The 11,623-nt window shown below is 42.8% G+C and overlaps 1 protein-coding gene across 1 annotated transcript in view; it reads right to left on the bottom strand.

The window, feature by feature from the left end:
* The window catches only part of CLDN18 (claudin 18), a 20,827-nt gene extending 9,718 nt beyond the window's left edge, over window positions 1-11,109 (bottom strand). The window contains exon 1 of the mRNA XM_007947492.2: window positions 10,890-11,109. Within this exon, the coding sequence (XP_007945683.1) occupies window positions 10,890-11,109 (220 nt within the window). The remainder of the gene's footprint in view (window positions 1-10,889) is intronic.
* Window positions 11,110-11,623: the final 514 nt, after the last annotated feature.

The following is an 11,623-nucleotide window of genomic DNA, read 5'->3' as shown; positions in this document are numbered from 1 at the left end:
AGACCCATTGTTGCATCTAGATGGCAGCTTGCTAGCTTTTAAGATCCCAGTCGCTACTCGCCAAAGTAGGAGGTGGAACAATGTTTTGTATAGTTACATCAGTTTTTATATATCATGTTTTATATAAATATGTTTTCTATTGGTGCTTCTTAAGCTACCTGTTGTGAAGGTCTATATTTTAAAAAATTAATTACCAATATGTCACAAATTGATTCTCTGGCAAAATACAAAATCACCCATTTGAATGTCAAATTGTTATAAATATTTACAAATATTTACTCTCAGTTTTGGTACTGGTACTGTAACAAACAATCCATGAGTTAGGTCAGTCCCCATGGCACACTTTGTGTAGCACAACTGACCCTGACTTTCAGGTCAATTCCTTGGCCAAAGCTGATTAACACAGCACGGGCATCTGATTCAAACTGGGCAATTGAGACTCACATGCAAAATGTTAGTACTTTGGACTTCAGCCACTGGCAAGTGCATCAGTCAGTCTCTCTGCATGACTGAAGGTGTAAGATGTGGTCCTGAGAATCCATAAGGTGGAGACAGCTGGTGAGCAGCTATACAATGACAGATGGACTAGACCTGACATGCAGATAGAGTCCTGACAGTATGTGAGCTCCTGACTCCAGCTATTCCATGGGCTGTTCTTTCCTTGGATTCCAGAAGATATCCCAGCATCATTATAAATAATCTCCTTAACTGTTTAAGCGAGGTCTGGTAGCATAGTGCCTAATGCATTTGACTGCTAACAGAAGGCTGGTGGTTCAAACCCACCAGCCACTCCTTGGAAGGAAGATTGGGCAATCTACTTCTGTAGACATACTGCCTTGGAAACCCAAGGAAAGGTTGCTATAATGACAGCAGTGTGTTGCATTGCATTGTAGCTGCCTAGCCACTCAAAACCATGGCCCAGCCAAGTTGATATACAACCTTACCTACCACACCTCTGTTCTTCAAAACTTTGCCTGGTGGTGTTGTTGGCTCTAAAGATACTGGGAACAAACACACTGTTCATTCCCTCAACAACAAATGCAAGCCTGTGTCATCTTCTAGTGTATTCATTTATACCTTCATGCACGCATACCAGCAGATGGTGATGTACTTTGGTAGTCATGTGTTAATATATTCATACACTCATATGCGAATTCATTCATTTATTCACTCAGCAATTATTATAATCTTCTGCAAACCCCTTTTCCAGATGCTGCAGGAGGGATAAAGTTTCATGAGAAATAATCTCTTCCTTTAAGCAGCTTACAACCTAGGAAGATAGATTTTTACCTGGAGTCCTAAACCTCAAACTTCTTTTCACCTTGGAAATACCTTGGGGGCCACTGACTCTCCTACTGAATGGGTCTAATATTTGTTCCTGAAAATACATTATGTGTGTGCCATGGCTGTAGCTGAGCTACATGGCCTTTTCTGATTGTTGGGTGAGATTTCAAATCTACCCAGGAACTTTTAGATGTTTTAAAAATTGTTCTAGTCTGCCTTTTAAAGTCTTAAGCTATTCAGAGAACAAAATCATTTATCTCTTTTGAGAAGCACCTGCACAGAGTCTGTTAAAATAAAAGAACCTCAAACCAACCAACCAACCAACCATCCAACTGACTGACTGATCAACTGACCGGCCAACCAACTAACCAATAATTAACCAAATAAGATAAAGGATGCTCCTTCCTTATTTTATGAAAAATTACACTAATTCTGGACCTTTGGTATGGGTGAGTTCACTTATTCTCCTTCGACTGAGTGGTTCTAATATTTGTTCCTGAAAACACATCATGTGTATACCGTGGCTGTGGCCTAGCTAGCTATGTGGCCTTCCCTGACATTGTTGGATGAGAAAGGATGGTGGTGATGTTGGTGGGTGGAATGTGAAAGCACATTTCTCAGTAGATGCCCTCTTGCTTCTGCATGGTTAGGTTTTCATGATAAGGCCTCGTTTCTTTCCTGCTTTCTCTTGACCTGTGGATTTCCAATGAGTTCTAGTTCCTGCTTTGAATGAGGGATCCACCCAGACCTTGAGCTTCTTTTTATTTTTTAGAGCCTCCTTTCAGCTTACTTTGACCTCTTTCTCCTAGCCTGAAGTTGGAAAAGACTCAACATTGTTTTACTTCTTGTGAGACCAGCACCAGAGCCAGAACTCTGGGCCTGGATGGATGGACCAAGTGTCTGCCCGTGACTAGTAATGACAGTAGAAATGCAGGGTGGTGACATGAACTTCCCTGTAGCTAGAAGGTTCTACCATCTGGGATTCTAATCCTTCTCTATAGGTAGATAACCATAGAAACTGCCCCCAAAGAAGTCAGGTTTTCTCTTTTAGCCACTTTGTCTCTTGTTTGGTATTCTGATCAACAAGCATAGGCTTATCAGTTGATACAGGTGAGTCAATGGACTCTATAGACTGATTCACTGCACCAAAGGTGTGACTACAGCATTCTTTCCCATGAACAATGAGGTGTTATCAGACCTGAAGGGCAGGGCAGAATTCAGGACTGAAAGAAACAAACAAAAAATGGGAACTAAGTGTTCCCTTCCTGTTGCAAAATACCTCATTCCCCCAAAGTGGCTGTGGATTGGTGGGTAAGGTGCTCGTGTTGCCCCTTGTTTCCATTCCCTGTAATGATTTATGGTGGTGGTTTTTAACTCTGGCTGTACCTTAGAATCTCCTAGGGAACTTTTAAAGACATATTCATGTTTTGGCCCCATGCCCAGACATTTTCACTTAATTAACAACATCAACCTTCAAGGAATAATGAGGGAAAACATCTCTCAAGGAAGGCTCAGGAGGAGGAGCTCAGAGTGGGAAGCTGAGAGGAAAGAGTTCCCAGTGGCTCAGTGGCTCACACCATTGAGCTAGTGGGGTGGGTAGGGCTGATGAGACAGCCATTTCATCAGAAGCCAAAGACTTTCACCAGGCTGCCCTCCTGGGGAAGGATCTGACCCTCAGACACAGCTTGTCCTTAGACTGGAGTCAGGAAATGCCAGTGGAGAAGCCTTTGAGGACAGGTGGGAGCCTTTGCAGAAGAGTGTGAGGAGACTCCAGAGGAGGGAAATCTGAGGCTAGACTTCAGATGAAAAGCCCATTAGAACAAAGTGGAAGAGCCTCGATTCTCCAGATTTGAGGGAACCAACATGGAAGTCCTTTGTATCTTGTGAAATCCTAAAGAACGAGGGGATGACAGTTGAGTGCCCTTACACAAACTTACACAGATCGTTTAAACTCATTGAAGCTGAATATCCTCTGCTCTGGGATGAGATAAAGATATCCTTTGTGTAGAGATGCTGTGAAAATTAGATTCTACTTGGTATCATCATAAAATTAAGCCTGGCTCAATACATATCAATTTACTTTCCTTCCCTAAAAAGAAGTTAGCCCTGGCTATTTATGCATAGCTTTGACTTGTACTGACCATACTTAAAGCTAAATTCTCTCGTGTGGTGATAAAATATAGTTGAATATTTGAAACAGTCAAGTGAGGGATTGTGATGGGCAAGAAGGGAAGAAGTGTTTGAGAAGAGGAGGAAGGGAAAGGCCTGCACCCACTGGCACTGAGTCAGAAAAAGATGAGAAAAAATGGATCCAGAATCTGGCTGGCAAAGGCAGGGGAGCTGAGTGATGGGTGAGGCAGTGCAGGTGTGTTCTCCTCCTCATCACCCTTCCTTTGTACCTCTAGGTGAGGTCCAACTCCTTTAACTCTGATGAATTGTCTCCCTACCAGGAAATGATGCCACATCACTGACAGTCCATTCAAGGGCATGATGCTTTGTGGGTGACTGCCCTGCCATCAAGAGAGTGACTGCAACCACAAGCTGAGAAGGATTCTGACTCCTGGGTCTACATAGCTTTGATCATTGAGAAATTATGGCAAACAGCTTCTACTTATGGCAAAGACACAGGTTCTCTTGGGTTTTACATATATGTTTACAGATCTCCAAGGTATCTTCTTCACACACAGACACAATAAAGTATCAAACCCATTGTTGTTGAGTTGATTCCAACTCATGGCAACCCCATGTGTTACATAACAGAACTGCTCCATAGGGTTTTCTTGGCTGTCATCTTTACAGAAGCCGATTACCAGGCCTTTCTTCAGAGTGCCACTGGGAGGGGTTCAAATCACCAGCCTTTAAGTTAGTAGATGAGTACAGACCCTTTACACCACCCAGGGACTTCATATGCACTATAGTGTATAGATATTTAGCTGTTTGGCCACATATATAAAAGGCATGTTTGTGTTAAAATATTTCTCTCTATTCAGCTTGATTGACAACCAAGAGGCTCACTAGATTTCATTTCAACTTTATAACTAATCACCATACTTCCCTGGACCAGTCTCTTCCACCAAAAATTGAGGAAAGGCAAGCTGGCGTCACTAGATCATAGTGAGCATTAGATGTCATGTGAAAACGTTCATCCAACAGCAAGACGTAAACAAACAGGGCAGCTTCTGGTGGCATACTGCCTAAGGCATTTGACTGCTAACCAGAAGGCTGGCAGGTCAAACCCACTAGCCACCCCTCGGAAGGAAGGTTGGCAATCTATTTCTGTAGTGATACCTCTTTAGAAACCCAAGGAGGGGTCGCTATGAGTCAGATCAGACTCGAAGGCTGTGAGTTTGGTTTTTATGGTTTGGTGGTGTAGTGCCTAAGGCATTTGACTGCTAACTAGAAGGTTGGCAGTTCAAACCCACCAGCCACTCTGCAGAAGCAAGACTGGGCAATCTACTTCTGTAAAGATTTACTGCCTCAGAAATCCAGTGGGGGTTGCTATCAGTCAGAATTGACTCAATGGCAGTGGGTTTGGTTTTGGTTTGGTTTAGGGGTTTTTAGGAGCTCTGATGGCACAGTGGTTAAGGTTGCTAATCAAAAGGTCGGTGGTTCAAACCTACCAGCAGCTACATGGGAGAATGATGAGGCAGTCTGTTTCCTTAAAGATTTATAGCCTTGGAAACCCTGTGGGGCAGTTCCACTCTGTCCTGTAGGGTCATTATGAGTCGGACACAACTCAATGGCAGTGGGTTTGGGTAAGATTTTGTCAAATTGTTCTCTGGGTTAAATGTTATGAAATTAAAAAAGAAAAAAAATAAATAACACACTTCCCAATGGACTTACAGGTTAGTGGGAACCCTGTTCCTTTTATTTTTGAAATTAATTCCTTTTTTTTTTTTTTTTTTTTGCACATTGAGATAAAATGGGGAAAATATAGCCAGTAGTCTGGAAAAAAAAAAAAAAATCAAAATCCTCATTGCCTGAAAAGGAGCAGAGAAATAGTGAAGCAATCAGAACCCAAGTAGGAAGAGGGAGGGAAAGGAGATAAAGAAGCAATTTGAATAATCTTTACTTTGGACATTTGGATTCATAGAAGATGTTTGATTTTAGGAAGGAAAAAAATCTGGAAGGCCAAATCTCCTCACTGTTTATCTGAGAACCTTAGGGTGATATAGACCCAGCAGTGATGATTTAATGATGCCAGCAGTTAGATCTTGTAAATGGATTGCGGGGAATGTATTATGCCTTATTATAAGCGAGTTCACAGATGGCAAAAGTGAGATCAGGAGATGCAGGTGGCCAAGTTGTGCCCTTGATCCCAGTTCACCTGTTGGACCCTGCCAGTGCACTTAATTCAGTCCAAATGTTTGCAAACACATCGGGGAAAAGTATTGCTTGTCTGTGATGCCTCCACGAAGCCAGACCATGAGTTTGCAAATTTTTTTGTCTTCCCTCCACCCTGCTACTGACTGCCTTCTGCTCTTCCCTTCCATCAGTTCCAGGGAGGAGAAATGGGAAAGATGTGCAAATTATCCACTCTTTAAACTTAGTGCATAGTTAATGATGTTGCTATAAATGAGTGCCGATGTGCCCTCTGCATTTATTGTGCTCAAGCCCAGGACAATCTCTTCAATTCTAAAGACAACCCCTTTTAGCTGGTTTGTAGAAATGGCCTGCACACAGAGCAGGGGAAAAACCCAGCTTTGAAGGTGTTCAGCCTTGGCTCACCTCTGGCTTTACCACCTTCTGTCCCTGGGACCTTGGTCATGTTTCTAATTTTGTAAAAATAAAGCTAATATGCACCTCCATGTATTACTGGGAAGATTAAACTGGAGAACTTGTGTGAAGTAGCCATTTTTATTTCTGGGCATTATCCATACTGCATTGGCTGTTTGGAATATAGTAAGAGGGAATTGTGGGCTATAAATTATACAGAGCTAGTAATATACAGGTAAATAGTGCTGCTATCACCACCATTCACCTCATTAATCTATCTGTAGATTACATAATAAAGCTTGTTGAACCAAATTAAATTATTCTGTGGCTCTAAATTCCAAATAGATATGATACATATTTATCAGATGATTGACAAATTAAGTGATATTTTTATAAGAGAAGTCCGTGCACTTAGTAAGGTTTAATAAATGGAAACAATTATGACTATTAATTAAAGTATTATAACGTTACTTGCTTCATGGCTTTATAGCACTCTAAGGCTTACTTCTCAGCTGGAAGGCGTTACTCCCTTGGGTTCTAGGTCAAAATTAAACTCTCTGTACCAGCTGTCTATAACCTTTCATTTCTGTCTCCAGACTTTTTGCCTAGCCTGCTGCTTCAGGCTTCTTGTCATTCTCAAGAAAATGCTTTAAACTGCTGCTTGGCATGACTGAATCCCCTCTAGCTGTTGGACCCCCGGCTGGTTAGTGATTTCCTTCCAGCTCCTCAGTGTCCCACTAGTGTCTACAGCCACCCTCCTGCCTCTTCTCTAGCTGTTCTGTCTCCTTACATCCTTGCCTCTAGCTTCTGAGTGTCCTTTTAGCCATGCCCATTTGGAAATCTTCCTACCCATTCCTTACCTCAGTCAGCCAAGAGTGAGTCATCATACAAATATTTGCATTTCTGGATGGCAAATGACACTTAGTTACTCCGGCTACATGAGGACGACCTATTCTTAATTCCACACTTGTAGAAAATATTCTCTGCGGCCACAAATTATCAGCTATTTGAAGTATTTCCTTTTCTGTAACCTCAGCTCCAAGGAGCTCTGGTGGTATATTGGGTAAAGCATTTGATTGCTAACTACAAGATTGGTGGTTCAAACCCAACAGTTGCTCTGCAAGAGGAAGATGAGGCAATCTACTTCCAGAAAGATTTACAGCCTTGGGAACCCAATAGGGGTTCTGTGAGTTAGAATCGACTTGATGGCAGTGGGTTTTATCTTTTTGGTTTTAACCCCAGTTCCAAGAAACGTCTTTCTTGGCTTTTAGTGGAATCCTGTCCTTCCACCCAGACAGATGGGGCTGTTGTACAGCTGTGGAGACCTGTCCCTTGGTTCCAATGCTGGCTCAGCTTAAGTTAACTTTTCTAGCACAGCTGGGAGACATGACACAGAAGCTGGCACCCACTTTCCTCTATTCCAACTCCTCAGTGCCTGTTCTGGGCTGTGCTGGGTGTTGGGAGAGGTGCAAAACAGGCCCAGCTGGGTCCTTTGGCCCCGCACTTACAGACAAAGACAGAGACCAACACTTTCCAAGAGCCCTAAGTGCATTGTGGCAGTACCAGACAGTCTGTTTGCAGACCTTATGATTTAAGGAGGTATTTCTCTCAGCTCACTGTGCCCTAATGCTTGTCTCAGATGGACCAGGACTTCTCCCTTTGTGAATTTAAACCACCTCAGGGTTCTCTGAGTAGCAGCTGGGTTTCTTCTTTAAGAGCTCTCTGGCCTGACATGAAAAAGAAGTCGGTACCCAGTAACACCAAATATACTCCCTTTCTTTCTTGTCCCTCTCACTCTATATACTCCACTATTCCTTCCTTCTGCCTTATTCTTTGAAAAATTGACTTTTTCAAAATCAAAAGTGTTCTTTTATTCCATGACCATATGTACATTCTTTTGATAATTAAGTGCCAAGGGATTTTTATAATACGAAAACTCTCCCTCCTTCCTGATTTTCCCCCACCCTCATCAGAGTGTCTGGCTTCTGAAGCAGAATATTGTTATCATCTTAAATCAGAAAATATTTTATACAAAGAGAAATTAAGTAATGTTTGTCTGAAGAATGAATATAAACCAATGATGTATATTCATTTGCATTCTCATTGAGTTTGATTGGTGCTGTTGAGAAGAAGAAACCAGCATGGTGGTTCCCTTATAGCCCAAGAAGTTACTGTCCAAATGGTCTTTGTGACACACATAATTGGTGCTCACCAAACAGCCATATGCTGTCCATTTCCCAGGCCCCTGGGCCATATGACTAGTTCTGGCCAATGGCTTGTGATTGGAATTGACTGCAGCACTTCTAGGCTGGGGCAATTAAGATGTGATGTGTATCCGTCAATCCTTTCTTCTCTGCCTCAGCAACCTTGAATAATGTTGCAACAAGAAGGAGGAGGCTTCTCTCCCCACAAGATGGGTAAGGGGTAAACTTCTATTGTGTCAAGACACCAAGAAGCTAATATCAGCTGCTCTAACTATCATAGTACCTGAAACTGTGGTTCTTAGGACATAGCAGGCAGACAAAAGATGTTTGTTGAATACATGACTGAATGAATAAATTAATCTGCTTGAGGCAGAAGAAGGACCAGGTCTTTTCTATGCATGGAACCATAATAATAAACAATTGTAGTACAAAGGTAATCTTCTGTGCTTTTTTTTGGATAATTTTGACTTGTGTTTAATGGCTCATATGAACACTGAAAATGAAGTATTCTTATGATTAAATTCAACTTAGTTATTCACTGCTTCCTGAATGCTCACTATGTACCAGGCCCTATGCTGGAGTCTGGGGAAGGAAGTCTTATCTAGCTGAAGGTACCTACAACACAAAAACTGAATAATAAGCAAGTTAGAAACCAGACTGGGAAGGGTGAAAATGACAGGTGGTAGAAAAATTTAGTCTTTTGCCTTGATTGTCAGTGACTCAAGAGAGAGACAGCACTTGACAATGAGCAGAATCGAGGGAAGATTTCCCAGGAAAGGAGGATACAGACAAGTGGGGAGGAGGGATGAAAGAGGCAGGAATGGAACTTGCTGATCAGCAGAGTGAGATCCCAGACCAGATGGTGTGGGCCCTTCAGAGCCGGCAGAGATGTCAGCGTTGGCTAGAGAATGTTGTTGTTGTTGTTATGTGCCGTCGAGTCAGCCCTGACTCATAGCGACCCCTCCTTGGGTTTCCGAGGCAGTATCACTACGGAAGTAGGATTGCCCAACCTTCCTTCCGAGGAGTGGCTGATGGGTTTGAACCGCCAGCCTTCTGGTTAGCAGTCAAGTGCTTTAGCCACTATGCTACCAGAGCTCCCTGGCTAGAGAATAGGGGAGAGAATCTTGCTCTGCAGAGAGATGAATCAAGGTGGAGACTCGGAGAGGGTTCATGGAGGACAGAATCATTTAGTAGAATAGGAAAGAAAAGTGAGGTGGCAGCGATGAAGTTGGGAAGTCTAGGAGAATAGGAAGGTTTTGGCAGCCTCACATGTGAGAACTGTGATGAGGAGTGAGCAGGAGATTGATAATGAGTGGTGGAGCTTGAGGAAGAGGTTATTGACCTGGAAGTCATGGGGGGTCATGCCATAAGTTTGAATACAAGATCAGTCTGTTTTCTTCATTTAATTGTTAAAGTTAGGTTTAGCTGGCAACACAGCAAGCCATAGTTCTCGCATCTCTTCCCTTCTGAGCGCTTCCCTCACACTACAGCATAATCCACATGCCCCTCACCAGCCTGGCTTTCTTCCCTCCACAGGTTCTACCCTCCCTCTCCCCCAGGCAAGTCTTTCATTGAGTCACTGGCCTTGTTGGTCCAGCGATATTGGTAGCTTCCAACAATGGATTTGAATAAATAACCAGGTTCTACTACTCTCTCACTGTCTTTTCTTTCTTTCTGAAAATGAAGATGAATTAACTGAATTGCTTTTGACAATTCAATTTCAAGGGCTTTCCAGGCTCTTTACAGTTTTGTGCAAATTGCTTGCCATATACTTGCTTACCAGGTATTTGTTTCAAAGAGAGGCACAACTGTTCTCTCCCCACCACACTCACATGGTGGCCACCTCTTGGAGACACTGATTAGTTTGACCTTTATATTCTTTTTTGCTTTCTAAAAAAGTAATAAAATTCAAAGCACTTCCATAATATCCAGAATGCAAATTTGCTATGATGCATATTGAGGTAATTATCACATTAAAAGCAGGGGTTGAACTTGTTTCATCTTCAAGGGGGAAAGGATGTCACATCTATAATTATAAATATTTTGACACACATTGATTTTCAGTAGTGTATATCAGAACTTTTCAACATAAATGCAGAAAAAGGAATTTATAAGTAAATGGCAATAGAGTTTTTTTTTTTTTTTTTGGCACCCACAGAGACTCCAATTTTTCAAAGAAAAATTTAATTGAATTGAAAATGAAACTAAATGGCCTCTTGTGGCTATAAGGAGATATTCACCATCTTTCTTCACTTCTCCAATGTGTGTACAGTCAGGAGCAGGTACACACACACACACACACACACACACATGTGGATACAATTTATTTTCTAATTGAGAAACATTAGTTGATTCTATGAATTATGACCATGTCTTTCAAACAGACCCACTCTTCTCATCACCTGTTTCTTTACTAACAATTGCTTTTATTTGGAATTCCCCAGTTTTCTCCTTATGATATCTGTATCTCTATGACTCTTCTGTATCTGTATTTCTCTGACGAAGAGGCAACTTCTTTTATTCACACCTTCTATTCTGAGTCAAAGTTGCAAGAGTCACACCCAGAGGTGACAGTGTGGCTCAGTTGTGTGGTGATTTCTGAGGCCCCTTGTTGCTGCGGTGAGAGCCAACAGCCCCTTCCCTGCCCTCACCTGGTCCTGCCTTGTGGTGCCAGATGGTGCCTACCTGGAAGGCCCAGGATGGTGAAGTAGGGCCGACATTCGGTGAACCCTGAGCTCTGCCTCACACAGCTTCTCCAGAGCCCTTCGTACTGGAACACAGAGGTGACAGGGTTGTCGTACAGGTCCTGGGTACTCCACATGTCCATCCCTGTGGCGGCGATGCAGCCTGCCAGTCCCAGGATGGACAGGAGGAAACCCACCACTTGGTAAATGGTGGTGGACATGGCTCAGCCCCCTTGTCCTCCAGCCGCCACCCAGGGAGAAGCTGCCACCTTCCTCTTGTAGAAGGTGTGAACCCAACGTGCTCCTGAGGGGAACTCTGCTAATCAGATGGTTTCCCTCAACTCATAGTGTTTGCTCACAGTGTTTTCCTTAGATAGTTCAGTTTCACTCTTGGTTCAAGGGCATTATTTTTTCATTTGTTAGGGAAGCAGCGCCAAGAGGCACTTGTCCTGCTGAGCTCCACAGGCCTAGTTGGTTGAGAGCAGAGCTGTCTGAGTGGATGGAAGTACACCCACCCCCAAGGCTGTACCAGCCTCCACCATCTCCATTTCTGCCCTGCCCTGAACACATCACCATCTGTGTAGAAAGCTGAAGTGTCCACCACCACTGAGAACCCTCACAAGCCCTTCCTTTAGGTCCTGTTCAACAATGGAGAACACTTTGGCTAACTTCACTTAAAATAAAATGGTCTTGGGAATCCCCCATCAAACTTATCTTCCATGTTTTCTCTTTACA

This window comes from Orycteropus afer, unplaced genomic scaffold, assembly GCF_000298275.1.
Source record: "Orycteropus afer afer isolate SDZICR_OR568_19922 unplaced genomic scaffold, OryAfe1.0 scaffold00188, whole genome shotgun sequence".
In the NCBI taxonomy this organism is placed as follows: domain Eukaryota; kingdom Metazoa; phylum Chordata; class Mammalia; order Tubulidentata; family Orycteropodidae; genus Orycteropus; species Orycteropus afer.
Note: the sequence above shows the minus strand (reverse complement) of the source record. Positions and strands in the feature narration are given on the sequence as shown.